General features: G+C 49.0%; 1 protein-coding gene across 5 annotated transcripts in view; it reads left to right on the top strand.

Moving 5' to 3' along the window:
* ARHGEF11 (Rho guanine nucleotide exchange factor 11) overlaps positions 1–15,252 on the top strand; it is a 64,570-nt gene that overhangs the window by 34,327 nt on the left and 14,991 nt on the right. For 4 of the 5 annotated variants that reach the window (XM_053368197.1, XM_053368198.1, XM_053368195.1 and 1 more), the window contains 14 exons: positions 672–768; positions 2,104–2,226; positions 3,702–3,725; positions 4,368–4,509; positions 4,624–4,720; positions 4,936–4,965; positions 6,250–6,376; positions 6,470–6,649; positions 10,080–10,127; positions 10,888–11,075; positions 11,887–12,033; positions 12,407–12,486; positions 12,599–12,724; positions 13,363–13,480. In XM_053368197.1, the coding sequence (XP_053224172.1) occupies positions 672–768; positions 2,104–2,226; positions 3,702–3,725; positions 4,368–4,509; positions 4,624–4,720; positions 4,936–4,965; positions 6,250–6,376; positions 6,470–6,649; positions 10,080–10,127; positions 10,888–11,075; positions 11,887–12,033; positions 12,407–12,486; positions 12,599–12,724; positions 13,363–13,480 (1,527 nt within the window). The remainder of the gene's footprint in view (positions 1–671; positions 769–2,103; positions 2,227–3,701; positions 3,726–4,367; positions 4,510–4,623; positions 4,721–4,935; positions 4,966–6,249; positions 6,377–6,469; positions 6,650–10,079; positions 10,128–10,887; positions 11,076–11,886; positions 12,034–12,406; positions 12,487–12,598; positions 12,725–13,362; positions 13,481–15,252) is intronic. The other variant, XM_053368196.1, reaches the window with a different exon arrangement.

Here is a 15,252-nt window from a genome sequence, read left to right as displayed (position 1 = left end):
CCTTAAACTTTTTGATTTTGTTATTACTTAGTTTATTTCTATAAGATAATATTTCTAGTCGATTACTTCTCGTTTCAGGGATTTTGACAGTATTTCATTTGTTTTGTGTAATTTATCGGTTTTGTGACTGTCTTTGCCTTCACTGCCAGAGGCAGCGATTCTTCTGAATACCCCATTGCTGGAAGCCCCAGGAGAGCAGAGCGTGCTCTTACACTTGGGTCACGCTTGAGGGTTTTTGGGGCATCTGGTCGGCCACTGCGAGGACAGGACCGGACGGGCCCCTGGCCTGATCCAGCAACAGGGTTCTTATGTTACGTTCTTACTTGGGTGCTGCTGTTGTGCTCAGGACCTGCTGAGCATCCGGCTGGCCACTGTGAGGAGAGGATGCTGGGCTAGATGGGCCCCCTGTGGGTCAGCAGGCTCTTGTGTCCTTTTGAGGCATTTGGAGGCCATAGAACGGGAGGGGGAGCACCTGTGGACTCCCAGCTCCCCTCACCATCAGCCAAGGCTGTTGGGTGTCAAGTCCAGCAGCACCTGGAGGGTCAGAGGTGTTCCTCCCTGCTGTAAACTCTCCTTCCTCCTGTCTATAGAAGCCTCCAGGCCTCCCCCTTGTCACACCTTCGTAAGACTTATTTTTCTCTCCCCCGACCCCAAATCCATGGCTCCTCCAGACTCCTGCCTGCGAAATGGGGAGGACGTCCGGAGCATTTTCGTAGAAGCCCAGGAGGCCGTCATGCCCGAGATCCAGGAGCAGATCCAGGATTACAGGTGAGCAGAACTGGAGGGCAGAACTAACACACGCTGTATCAGAAGGGAATCAGAGGGCTCCCCCAGGGAGGTAGTTTATTCAACATTCGGCCTGATTTGCTTGCCCAAGGCTTACATGGGGGTGTGTGTGTGAAATTTTCAGGGTTAGGTCTTTCTGGAGCATTCTTTTGGATTGGTTTACAGGGCAGTTTTGAGGCAATGAGCATTCACCCCGGGGTGTGTGTGTGTAGGTAGGGAGGTAGGGTGGTGGTTATACATCTTCCCATTAGCCGTTTATCATCACACACTTATCTATGCCTTTCCCTGACACTTTCCAAATCACGAAAATAGGATTCTGTGCTGATTGATTAATTTAATCTGTAGGGGAGCGGCAGGGATCCTAATTGCTAAATACTGGAAAAAAGAAACTGTGCCAACAAAAAAGGAATGGCAAGACAAATCGTTAGAGTATATTGAACTGGCTAGATTAACAGAGGCAATTAGAGATCACACTAGACAAGAGTTTCAAAAAGCATGGGGGAAATGCAGAGAATACTTCACAAAACAGTGCCCTAAAATACACACCTGGACTTGTTTCGATTAATGTCTGCAGGAGACTTTGTGGATATTTAAGTTATAATTAGAAAAATCTGATAATTGTTCATAAAGGAAACAGCTTGTAAGAAGTAAATGAGGCCAGATACAGGATAAAGGAAGTCTTTTATTTGGTTGTTTGCATTGTTGTATGTTATGCTCATTGCATGCTATGTTCACATTTAATGAGGGTGGATTTCTGTATTGGGGGGTGGGGGGTTATGTTATGTTGTAAAAAACAATTCCAACTTTTTTAAAAAAAATAAATAATCTGTAGACTTCAGCTCACTTGTTTAATCCACTACTCCAGTTTTGAGTAGTTTTGATGGGGTTTTGTGTGTCTTACGTGAATCCCTTAGTTGGTACCCACCTCCACCTGCAATAGAACAGAAGAAAGTTTTGTTTCGGGGTCGATGCTCCTTCGTGCAAGCAGGGATCCCAGAGGAAGTGCCCTTTTCTAAGACAGGAAGTTGACAGCTGTTGCTTCCAGCCACCTGGAGCTGTTTTAAAAAACAAACCTGTTCAGCAAATGTTCCTCTTCTGTGCTTTAAAAGAGAGCCCAAATGGAACGAAACAGCATTATCTCAGGTGTTGCATTGCTTTCCTCTGGGTCACTTGACTTTCCTTCTAGATCTTCTAAGCCGCCTTGAGTTCTGGGGAAATTGGTTCGGGGGCAGGTTAGGTGGGGTACAGAGTTATGAATGAAAGATCAGAGCGAGGAGTGTCTTCATCCTGCCCTGGGACTCCTCTCTGGCCTTGCAGGACCAAGCGCACGATGGGCCTGGGAAGCTTGTATGGGGAGAATGACTTGATGGACCTTGACGGAGACCCCCAGAAGGAGCGCCAGGTGGCCGAGAAGCAGATCGCTCAGCTTGGAGACATCCTGTGAGTGTGTGTGTATAATCTGAGATTGCACACCTGAGATGACTTTCCTGCAGCATTGATGTGTCTGTATACAGTACGTGGGGCCGCGGGTGGCGCTGTGGGTTAAACCACAGAGCCTAGGACTTGCCGATCAGAAGGTCGGCGGTTTGAATCCCCGTGACGGGGTGAGCTCCTGTTGCTCGGTCCCTGCTCCTGCCAACCTAGCAGTTCAAAAGCACGTCAAAGTGCAAGTAGATAAATAGGTACCGCTCCGGCGGGAAGGTAAACGGCGTTTCCGTGCGCTGCTCTGGTTCGCCAGAAGTGGCTCAGTCATCCTGGCCACATGACCCGGAAGCTGTACGCTGGCTCCTTCGGCCAATAAAGCGAGATGAGTGCCACAACCCCAGAGTCGGCCACGACTGGACTTAATAGTCAGGGGTCCCTTTACCTTTATACAGTATGTATGTGTCAGGGGCTGACCTGGCAGGGGCTCCCCCCCCCCACCCCCGCCAGCCTTGCAAGGCTCCAGATATCATATAGGAAACTTTCTGGAACTCTTGCCTGTTGCTCTGCTCATCATCTGCTCCTGGAGACTTTGACGGCCGGTTTCTGCTTTTCTTTAAGGACCTGGTTTTATTGCATTAATGCCAATAAAGCAGGAGGGAATCATGAAGGGTGATTAGAAGTTGTGGCTCTGAGTCAGGCCAGCTTGTTTTGCGGCTGGTGTATTGGGAGTGCCCTCAGAGAGAGAGAGAGGGAAGAGATAGCTGTTCACGGAGGAGCAATCCCACCCTGGTCGGTGGCCGAGGCCTTCCTCTGTCTGGAGAACACAAAGGGGCACAAGGAGTGACCCCTGTAATCTTGTCCGGTCTGGAGTCACCGGTGGGTTTTCTAAAGGGGTCTGCTCCAATTTGGGACAGCCATAATGTCTGGGCATAGGCTGTGCTGCCACCACAGTCCCATCCAGCCTGAAGGATTGCGCATGTGGTGCTTTGCCAGGCTTGAGGATCCGTGTAACTACAGGGACAAGAAGCCCCTCTGGCTGCAGGTGAGGGTGGGGCTGGGCCCCCCAGGAACGGGGGGCAGAGATATTCCCCCCGGGAGACTTGCCAGCAGAGGGTTATGTACCTGTGTGTGGGTCTCAAGGTGGGAGACGATAGGGCAGTCCTGGGGGGTAAAAAACATGCCTGCCAATGGCGGGTGGAATGGTTGACCCTGTGGCTTGCAGCTGATGTGCCCAGCCTCTTGCAAGCATGGCCCAGTGGTCAGTGATGGTAATGGGAGTCCCAGCAACATCCAGAAGGCACCAGTGTGCAGGGAGGAAGGCGGGTTTTCAGTATAGACCAAATGGGCAAGAGAGGGTCTCCTGCCTGGGCACGTGGACCCCCTGTGAGCCGCCTCTTGGAAGCGACTGGGCTGTAAGCAGAGGAGGAGAGGCTGTAGGAAGTGAAGATGCATCTTAACCTCCTCCTCCTTCCTTTGTCTCCTTCCTCCAGATCCAAATACGAAGAGGACAGGAGGTGAGTTTCTCCCTCGAACCTCAGCCCCCCAGGGCTACTGGGTCAGGCTGCTCAGAAGGTGGGGAGAATTCCAAGGGTCCCCTTGAGAGGCTGCCAGTGACCTGCTTTTTCCTGCTCTCTTTACGTTTCATATGGCATATTGCTTTATTTCTGGGTTTTTATCTTACATATGTGTCGTGTCAAGGGACGCGGGTGGCGCTGGGGGTTAAACCACTGAGCCTAGGACTTGCCGATCAGAAGGTCGGCGGTTCGAATCCCTGAGATGGGGTGAGCTCCCATTGCTCAGTCCCTGCTCCTGCCAACCTAGCAGTTCGAAAGCAAGTGCAAGTAGATAAATAGGTACCAATCTGGCGGGAAGGTAAACGGCGTTTCCGTGCGCTGCTCTGGTTCGCCAGAAGCGGCTTCGTCATGCTGGCCACACGACCCAGAAGCTGTACGCCGGCTCCCTCGGCCAATAAAGCGAGATGAGCGCAGCAACCCCAGAGTCGGTCACGACTGGACCTAATGGTCAGGGGTCCCTTTACCTTTAGTTTGAGTTCTCTCTGCTTTCCCCCCTCCCGCTGGCTTGCGCTGCCCTGATGCCAGCAGCCTCTTCCCCCCCCCCCCCCGTGGGGCTCAGTTGACCCCTCTCCCTCCCCGCAGCGCCCCCATGAGCTTCGCCTTGAACACCTACATGGGCCATGTGGGGATCCGTCCGCGAGAGGCCCGTCCCGTCAGCGTGGTGGAGAAGTCCCAGGCGCAGGAGAAAGACAAGTGGCTGCCGTTCTTCCCCAAGGCCAAGAAGGTGAGCTGGTGGTCAGGCTGGCGGGAGGGAGAGACGGGTGTGTGTGTGTCCCGTGCCTCTCCTAATACACACTCTGTGTGTGTCTCTGTGTCTCTCTCTCTCCTGGGTCAACAGAGCAGCAGCACCAAGAAGGATAAGGACGCCATGGAGGACAAGAAGCGGAACCCTATCCTCAAGTACATTGGGAAGCCCAAAAGCTCCTCCCAGAGCAGTGAGTTCCAGGGGCAGATGAGGGCAGGGGGTGATGGTGCTGAGCACCCCCCCTCCTGCAGTGTGTTCTGGGGGGGTGGATTCAGCCGGGCTTCCTCCTTCCTTCCTTCCTTCCTCCCTCCTCTCCTCGCTTCTCCTCCTGCTTTTTCTGTCTTTTTCATCGGTGCAATTTTGACGTTGATTTTGACATTCCATTCTTTTTGTTTTCCTTTTCAGCATTTCATGTCCCCTTGTCCCCTGTTGAAGGTAAAAACAAAAGGAACACACACACCCCTTGCTGGTTTTTCTCCCTGACTCCCCGCTCCCAGCTCACCCCCCCCCTTACCCACTCCACCGCTGCTGCTGCTTAAAAAAATAAAAAATGGCGAGGAGGTATCTTTTCCCAGAAAAGGCCTTGGAAATTGTTGTTGTCACTGGTTCTGTGAGGATGGGTTGGATTTAATCGCTCAGGGTCTCCCCCCGCCCTCTTTCCCCTCCCCATGCAAAAGCCACGCTTCCGTTTCCTTGCCTAACTTCTGCGCCCAGGACAGCGCACTTTGGCTTAGTGTCGCTGCGTCCCCTCCTCTGCCATGCAGTCGTGAGGAACATGGCCTTGGCGCTTCCCTCGGAGGGCCCTTTCTGCCGCGGCTTCCCCAGCGGGGTGGGAGATTGCCTGGGGAAAGGTGTGCAAACCACCCCTTGCGTTCACCCTGGGGAGACTGTGCCGCCGTCTCTCTCAGACACACCAGAGTGGAACTGAAGGCCACCCCTTTCCCCTTCCCCTCCCATCTCCTTCAGAGCTGGTCATTCAGGTCGTGTCCCCTTGATGTCGTTCTGCTTACAGGAGTGGCCCTTCTTCCCCTTTGATTTCTTGCCAACGGGTGTCTGGGGGGGCCCTGGAACTGGGCTGGGACTGAGGCCGTGGGGTTCCTCCTTTGTGGGAGTCCCTTGCGGAAATCCATAGTCACTCCTAGGTTCCTCCGTAAGCCGAGCCTCTTTAAGTGGGGAGTGGGTTTCAGGATGGTGACCAGGTGAAGGGCAGAGTGGAGACAGGGCCCTCTCATCCCCTCGGCAGCTGTGTAGAAGTGGAGTGTGTCTGTGTAATTAAGGAGTTCCAGGCTTTTATCCAGGCAAGGCCTGCTGAGAGTGGACCAGTTGAAATGAGTGAACCCAAGTTCTTCATGTCCATTAGTTGCAGTGGGTCTACTCTGAGGAGAACTGGCATAGGATACAATCCCCCCCCCAAAGTGCCACGCTTCAGTTCCCTCTACACCAGCGGTTCTCAACCTGTGGGTCCCCAGATGTTGTTGGACTACAACTCCCATCATCCCTGAGCTCTGGCCTTGCTAGCTAGGGGTGATGGGAGTTGTAGTTCAACAACATCTGGGGACCCACAGGTTGAGAAAGGCTGCTCTACACAGTCATCTGCCTTGGACCTTCTTCCGGGCCAGACCCTGGTGTCTGCCCCCTCACCGCCCCCCCAGTTAAGTCTGTAGCTATGTGGGGATTGGGGGCTTCTAACGGCTCAACTTTCCCTCCCGCTCTCACCAGTTAAACCCGGGAACGTGAGGAACATCATCCAGCACTTTGAGAACAACCAGCATTATGACTCGCAGGATCCTGGCCTGCAGCGCCTCTCCACCGGCAGCTTCCCTGAGGACCTCCTGGAGTCGGACAGGTAGGAGGACGCCCAGAACGCCCAGCAAGGGGGGTGGGCGCAGGTGGGCTCCGAGTCCTCATCTGCCCTCCTTCCTCTCCCTCGTGGCTTCAGTTCCAGGTCGGAGGTCAAACTCGGCCGGTCGGAGAGCCTGAAGGGCCGGGAGGAGCTCAAGAGGTTGCGCAAAGCAGAGAACGTGCCTCGCTCCCGCAGCGACGTGGACATGGACGCCGCGGCTGAGGCCACCCGCCTCCACCAGTCGGCCTCTTCTTCTGCGTCCAGCCTCTCTGCCAGGTGAAAGTTGAGCACCTTGGGGGGCGGGGGGAGCTCCTTAAGGTCTAGCGCTACATTCTGTACTTAGTATTCCAACACCTTGCAGAAGTTGAACGCTTTCCAGATGAATTTTGTTGTTTGCTGGGCATCTCTTTAGAAGCGGCTTAGCATTGTTCCGTCTTTGAGGTTGCTGTTCTGCGCCATGTTGGGCACAGAAGTGTTAAGAACATAAGAAGAGCCTGCTGGATCAGGCCAAAGTGGACCCATCCAGTCCAGCCTCCTGTTCTCACAGTGGCCAAGCAGATACCCAAAAGGGAAATCTGTAAGCAACACGTGAGTGCAAGAAGAACTCTCTCCTCCTACGGTTTCCAGTGGCGATTCAGGAGCATCACTGCCTCTGACTGTGGAGGCAGAACAGAGCCGTCCTGGCTAGGAGCCATTGATACAACAAAACAACACCACCACAAACTGACTTATAAGTATAAAACCAAATTTACTAGAATAGAGATGGACTTGTAAGCATTCAAACAACAAACATACGAAGGTGCCATGTGCAAGACAAAGCCGGGAGATTCTGTAAACGTGGAGTGGATAAATGTGCAACTCTTATCTCCCAACATTAACATTCAACGTTAACAGAACGTTCGCATCCAAGATGACACAATTTAAGTAGCCTCTTTTATATTGTTTGTAAACCACTTGAGGGTTTTATTTACAGGTAGACAGGATGCAGTTTTTGCTAAATAAATAAAGTAAATAAATAACTGTAATCAGGCAGCTAAGGCAGCTTTCTGCTCATTTGCTTTATTTTGCAAAAATTGCATCCTGCCCAACTTCATTTTTTTTATAAATGATATTTATTAAAGTTTCAAAAAGAGTTACAAAAGTAAAAAAGAAATAGAAAAAAGAAACAAAAAGTACAAAATACAGAAAAAATAAAAACAGTTAAAAGTAAATCCATCTTTCCATATCTTGCCTTTCATTCACTTATTTCCCTGACCTCCTCACACCTCCCTTTTTTGTATTCCAGTTCAAATGGTTACTTCAGCAAATCCTTTCCCTCTTTGTTTTTATCTTAATTCTTTATCTTAATATATTATAGCTTTACATTTTCACCTGTTAACAGTCCATTTTTACATACTCTTTTTCAACATTGCTGCTAAAACCACTTAATTTCATTCCGACATCATTTTAACATTCATTAATTTTTCAATGTTTCTATAAATAGTCTTTGAATTTCTTCCAATCTTCTTCCACCGACTCTTCTCCCTGGTCTCGGATTCTGCCAGTCATTTCCGCCAGTTCCATATAGTCCATCAACTTCATCTGCCATTCTTCCAGAGTGGGTAGATCTTGTGTCTTCCAATGCTTTGCAATAAGTATTCTTGCTGCTGTTGTAGCATACATAAAGAAAGTTCTATCCTTCTTTGACACCAATTGGCCGACTATGCCCAGGAGAAAGGCCTCTGGTTTCTTCAGGAAGGTATATTTAAATACCTTTTTCATTTCATTATAAATCATCTCCCAGAAAGCCTTAATCCTTGGGCACGTCCACCAAAGGTGAAAGAATGTACCTTCATTTTCTTTACATTTCCAACATTTATTATCGGGCAAATAATAGATTTTTGCAAGCTTGACTGGTGTCATGTACCACCTGTATATCATTTTCATAATATTCTCTCTTAAGGCATTACATGCCGTAAATTTCATACCTGTGGTCCACAACTGTTCTCAGTCAGCAAACATAATGTTATGTCCAACATCTTGTGCCCACTTTATCATAGCAGATTTTACCGTTTCATCCTGAGTATTCCATTTCAACAGCAAGTTATACATTCTTGATAGTATCTTAGTTTTGGGATCTAACAGTTCTGTTTCCAATTTTGATTTTTCCACTTGGAAGCCAATTTTCTTGTCCAGATTGTAAGCCTCCCTTATTTGATAATAATGAAGTCAATCTCGCACTTTATCTTTAAGTTTCTCAAAACTATGCAATTTCAGTTTTTCTCCTTCTTGTTCCAAAATCTCCCAATATTTCGGCCATTTGGCCTCCATATTGAGCTTTTTCTGAGCCTTCGCTTCCATCGGTGACAACCACCTTGGGGTTTTATTTTCAAGTAAGTCTTTATATCTTATCCAGACATTAAACAATGCTTTCCTGACAATATGGTTGTTAAATGCTTTATGTGCTTTGACCTTGTCATACCACAGATATGCATGCCACCCAAAAATGTTATTGAAACCTTCTAAATCCAAAATGTCTGTGTTCTCAAGAAGCAGCCATTCTTTCAGCCAGCAACATGCTGCTGATTCATAATAAAGTTTAAGGTCTGGCAGGGCAAATCCACCTCTTTCCTTTGCATCGGTTAATATTTTAAATTTTATCCTGGGCTTTTTGCCCTGCCAGACAAATCTAGAAATATCTCTCTGCCACTTCTTGAAACAGTCCATTTTGTCCAAAATTTGTAATGATTGAAACAAAAACAACATTCTTGGCAATACATTAATCTTTATAGCAGCAATATGGCCTAGCAAGGAAAGCTTCAAATTTGACCATATTTCTAGATCCTTTTTCACTTCTGACCAACATTTTTCATAATTATCTTTAAATAAATTTAAGTTCTTAGCGGTCATGTTAACCCCCAGGTATTTTACTTTCTTAACCACTGTTAATCCTGCCCAACTTCAAACAAAGCTGCTAAGTGGTTTACAAAGGGTCTAAAATACACGTTTAAGATGGCCCGTAAAAAAGAACCAGCGTTAGAAACAAGTTTACAAAAAGCAAATGTAATGAAATAAGAAGTTAAAAGTGTGCATACTAAGCTGAAACGACAGATTAAAATACATTTTAACTTCTACATGTCTTGGTAGGCTTTGCCCAAACAAAATATTTTAGTAGGCTCCCCCCAAAATACAGCGAAGTTGCCTCCCTAATCTCAATGGGCAGGGAGTTCCAGAGTGCAGGAGGTGCCACGCTGAGATACCAGTTCCTTAAAGGTGCAGAATGGGCCACTTCTGGAAGTGCCACTTCCGCAGATAAAAATGATCAAGTGGGCATATATGGGGAAAGGTGGCCCTTAATTAAGATGTGCAATGTTTGTCTTCATGGTGCTCCTTTCTCCTCCTCCCATCCTTGACTTTCTTCCTTTGAGGAGCCCCCTGTCTGTTTGCAAAGGAAAGGGGTCCCTCTTTCCCTCATTCTGTGCCCTCCAGGTGTTTGGGACTCCCAGCCCAGCCCAGCCATCGTGGCTGTTCCCTCATGAGTCTTTGTGCCATTTGACCTGCTGGCTGGGGCTGATGGGAGTTCAAAACCCCCAGAGGGCACCTGGTTGGGGAAGTCTGCGTTCAGTGTCTTCAGTGTTTGCTGGATGCGTCCCTTCCCGCAGCCGTGAGGGAGTTAAGCACAGAGCTTGTGGTGCTCACCATTTATAATCTTTTCTTGTGCCTCCAGGTCTCTGGAAAACCCCACACCGCCGTACACTCCCAAAATGGGGCGCAGGTGAGCTACCCTAGCAGCCAGGGCCAGGAGAAACGGGCATTCTTCCATGGGGTAGGAAGAATGTGTTGTCTAGGTGTTTTCCTCTTCGCCTTCTTATTCTTGGTGGCCCAAAGGAGCAGGAGGAACGAGGCCACGACTGTCTTGTGCTTAGTCATGGGGGGTCCTGTGTATTCCTGGGTGGGGTCCTCCCTCCCATCGCTGGACTGTGGCAGAGACCCCGGAGCAGAAATTGAACTGGAGGCTCGTTTAGTTGAGTCTCTCCGTCTGTCTCGCAGTTGGGGTGTCCTGCAACGTGAAAGAGACTTCTGGGTCCGGCTGGCTCATAAAGGGGCTATAAAGACCCTGTGTTGGGAGAGATTCTGCGACTGATGGACTGCAAGGAGGGAACTAGGGTGGGGGTCTCCGAGTTTTTTAGGCCTGTGAGCCCATTGTGCCTCACTCGCTCCTTCCCTGGAGCAGAAGACCCAGCCGCAAGAGACGAGAGAAAATGAGCACATGCGCAAACATCACTTTCCCAGAGGCTCTGGATACAGTTCAGATCCAGCAGAATTAACCTGGACCTTGAAAAGCACACGGAGCTAAAAGATGATGTGGGAAGGAGCATCGCAAGGCTTTCGTTTGCATCAGCAGGCGAACTCTGAAGCTCTTATGCGCAATTAGTTCCAGAAAGGCCCAGTTTTTGAGGCTGCAGGACCTTTCTCAGAGACCCTCTTTTGACATCCCTTCTTGTCTCTCTCCAACCCCCCCCCCCCCGGCGCAGAAGCATCGAGTCCCCAAACTTGGGCTTCAGCACCGACTCCTTCCTGCCCCACCTGCTGGAAGACGACCTCTTCCAGCTCTCGGACCTGGAGCTGGAGCTGGACTCGCAAAACTGGCAGCACACCGTGGGCCGTGAAGTCGTGTCTTCCCTGACGCAGCGGGAGATCGACCGCCAGGAAGTCATCAATGGTGAGGAGGGTCTCCCTGCCGTCGCCATCAGAAAGACGGGGGGGGGGCGTGCCTGGTGAGCTCTACCGCTCTGACATAGGGCCAAGGCAGCCTCGTGGGGGGGGGGGGCCTTGAGGGGTGCTGTAATGTCTCCAAGGAAGAAGAGGAATCCCTAGATAGGGCCTGTAAGACAGAACTATTCCACCTGGCTTTCAATTTGAACTTAGCCTGATCTTTTATTCCCCTTCCTCCCCTTTTTATGAAGATTTCCTGCTCTGGGATCCCACAGCTAATTCTCCCCTGGTCTCCTCGCTGGCCCAAATAGGACTAATTTAGCCAGCAGCCCTGGGGATCATCTAACGTTTATTGGATGGATTTCCCCCCTTAATTGATTTTTGAATTCTGAATTTATTGTTATTCATGTTTTATACTGTTTTTTTTGTATCATCAATTAAGTGTTTTAAATTTGTTGTTAGCCGCCCTGAGCCCGGTTTTCTGAACTGGGAAGGGCGGGGTATAAATAAAAAATCATTATTATTATTATTATTAGATGAATGAGGGGTGGGTGTGCTGCCCTGGTAGCCAGAGCCATCAGCTCTGTACTGGTGCCCGGGCTGGGGAAGAGCCACGTGGCTCAGTGGCAAAGGATTCCAGGCTTGATCCCAGGGAGCAGGGTCTGCCTGAGACCCTGGAGAGCCAGCAGAGAGTGGAACCACCAGGGGTCTGACTAAACAACACACTTCATCGATGGCACAGTTTTGTTCAGGAGGAGGGCAGGTTTACGTCGCAACCCAAATCTTTTAAGAACAAATCAAAACTTCTCTTTCCGCAGAGCTGTTTGTGACAGAGGGCTCTCACTTGCGGATCCTGCGTGTCCTGGACGTTCTCTTCTACCAGCGCATGAGAAAGGAGAGTCTTCTTTCCCGGGAGGAGGTGGCCCTCCTCTTCCCCAACCTCCCAGAGGTCTTGGAGATCCACAGTAAGGCTGCTTCTCCTGCTCCCTTGGAGCCCCTTTGGACCAGGCCCCCCGTTCTGTGGTTTCCACAGCAGACAGAGTGGGTCTCCCGCCCACAAGCCCCCTGCTCAGGAAGAGAACTGGAGCAAAGCCGACGAGCCCCACAGTTGCCGAATCTCACAGGGCGGAGGGGGCAGGGAAATCCTGAGGGGGGTCTTGATCCCATTTGCCATGTTGGCTGGACCCTTAACGGCTGGCTTTGAGGCCGGCTGCCTGCCCACTGCTGAGAACCTGGCACTGAAAATAAAGAGTGGCTGTGTGGAGTTTAAAACTAGGCCCGTACTCCATCCCCTTCTGTTACCTTTTCTCCTTTCCTCACCATCCTTCCCTCCTCCAGATTCTCTTTCGGAATCAATGAAGAGGCTGCGAGAGGAAGGGCCTATCGTCAAGGAGATTGGGGACCTTATGCTTTCCCGGGTGAGGATCCCAGACCGCGTGGGCTGCCTTGGGGCCACTAGGTGATCTCCCGACCCGCCTGAGGTTAACCCAGGAGTGTTTTCTCTCCCCTGCCCTGTTTCTGTCCCCCCAGTTTGACGGGACTGCCCGCGAGGAGTTCCAGCAGATGGCTGCCCGCTTCTGCGCATACCAGTCCATGGCGCTTGAGCTGATCAAAACCAAGCAGCGGAAGGAGACTCGCTTCCAGCTCTTCATGCAGGTAGCCTCGTCATGGGGCAGGAGGCTGCTGATGGAGGGGGAGGAAGGAGATGGGGGAGGAAGGGACTTTTCGTTTCTTTTCTCAAATTTTTTTTAATTTCAAAACCAAAAAAATTTACAAGCATCAAATTCAAAATCCATATTCATTTTCTAACATAAGCCTATCACATAGATTACCTAAATTAAAATATATCTAATTGCTCTAGGCTTCCCTTTGCTATATGTAAATACAATGCAATTAACAAATTATATTATAAATGATATTGTAGGTTCCCGTATACCCCCCGCTCCCCTTCAGCCACGTGTGATCTCACTATTTCACTTCTTCCGTCTTGTTATAATTTAATAATTATTCAATTGATTCTGTTATTATTTTCTTGCTTACGTTTTACACATTCTCTATCAATGTTTCAATTCCGGAACCATATTTTTCCATGTATTCCTTCACTCCATCCCGCTCTCTAAGTATTCTCTGATTTGAGTGGCCTCTAATAATTGCCGTCAGTTTTGCCATTTCTGCAAACTCACAGTGATGGGATTTTCAGGGGGAGGAAGGGACTTTTCAGTGGCCAGCCTCTTCTGTCTCTGCAGCCCAGAGAAACACAGGCCTCTCTCTCTCTCTCTCCCTGCCTTCCCCAGGAAGCCGAGAGCAACCCTCAGTGCCGCCGCCTCCAGCTCAAGGACCTCATCATCTCAGAGATGCAGCGGCTGACGAAGTACCCGTTGCTGCTGGAGAACATCATCAAGCACACAGACGGTATCTCTCTCTTCGTATTTGGCTGTTTGTTTGTTTTTTGTGTCTCTTCCTATTCAAATGTTACACATTGCAATCTCCTCTTAAGCACATTCAACACGCTGGTTGAAATTGCACAAATTAAATCCAGTCAAATTCAAAATCCTTTATTAGGCATAGCACACCTCACATTAACAAACAAACATCATATACAGACTGTATAAAATACGGGCTCAGCAAACACAATTTATCCCAGTCCTATTCTTAACTCCAAGAAATAAATTGATGTACATAAATAATATAATACAACACAGCAACATCACCTACCATTAAAAACCACTAAGTCTCTTTATCATGGCCCATTCTTTCTTCATGGACAGCACTTAAAAATTCAGCCGCTATTAAAGTAATTTGATCATCGCTGTCCGCCAGCAGGTCCTGAACAGTTGGTTGTGTAAAAATCTGTCTATTAAATTTTAGGGCCTCAAATAATTGTCTTCTGGCATAGCTGCCAAAATCACAGGAAAAGAATATATGCTCTAGAGTATCGGGTTCCTGTTTTCTGCATTTACAGAGACGCTCTGATTCTGGGATAGCTAAGTATCTTCCTCTCACTACCGCCGAGGGAAACATGTTAAATCTGGCCAACATAAACAGCCTACACGATTCATGTTTCTTCAGATTTGTCATGTATCCCTTTTGGAAATCTCTACACAAAGGGAGATTTAGGTGGATAGGAGAGCAGGTGCTGCGCTTTGCAACCTCAAGCATGGCGAGAACACTTTTTTCTGTGAGGGCCTTCCTGATAATTTCCCATATATCTTTGGGATCAGAGATTTCAAAATCAGTTAGAGTGAGCCCTATCGAATCCAGTTTTCTCCTAATTACCGTATTTTTCGCTCTATAACACGCACCCGACCATAACACGCACATAGTTTTTAGAGGAGGAAAATCCGTAGGCATGCCACCCGTACGCATTCCCTCCATAACACGCACAGACATTTCCACCTTACTTTCTAGGAGAAAAAAGTGAGTGTTATGGTGCAAAAAATACGGTAAATCCAGTCAAGGCCGGGTCTTCTTGGGGTTACCCAGCAGGGAAATAACTTTTCCGCTTTGTGTCTTTCTTGCTGGGTGAGGCCCACTTGCCCTGTGGCCTCTGAGAGTGTTGGGGATTCTTGCTCCCTCACCCACAAGCAGCTGCAAGGATTAGGGCCTACACGATCATTGTGTATTCATGGAACTATTGGAACCAACCCCCCATGTAAGATGCGATTGTACTGTATTTTTTAACTTGTGTCAGCTTTCTGGTGTTGTGAGTCAGCATACATAGAGATTAGGGTGGTGTGTGTGCGTGCGCACTGTGCATTAGTGCCCTGTGGTGCTGTGTCTGTAGAGCGTGGGTGCTATTCAGAAGCCAATTTTCACATTAACCAATAAGGATTATTTTGCATCATGTATCAGAGCTGCTGCCGATCTGTTTTTCAGAGGTCGTTTTGTTTTTAAATGCAGCATTGTTTTTAAATTGTACAGTGGTACCTCTGGATGCGAACGGGATCCGTTCCGGAGCCCCGTTCACATCCTGAAGCAAACGCAACCTATGCGCGTGGGTCACGATTCACCGTTTCCACACATGCGCATGACGTCATTCTGAGTGTCTGCACATGCGCGAGCAGAGAAACCCGGAAGTAACACGCTCCATTACTTCTGGGTTGCCGCGGAGCTGGGTTGCTGAAAATATTCATCCCGAAGCTACTTCAACCCAAGGTATGACTGTAGTGGAAGTCACTTTGGGA

Source organism: Podarcis raffonei, chromosome 16, assembly GCF_027172205.1.
Source record: "Podarcis raffonei isolate rPodRaf1 chromosome 16, rPodRaf1.pri, whole genome shotgun sequence".
NCBI classification, from domain to species: Eukaryota; Metazoa; Chordata; class Lepidosauria; order Squamata; family Lacertidae; genus Podarcis; species Podarcis raffonei.
Note: the sequence above shows the minus strand (reverse complement) of the source record. Positions and strands in the feature narration are given on the sequence as shown.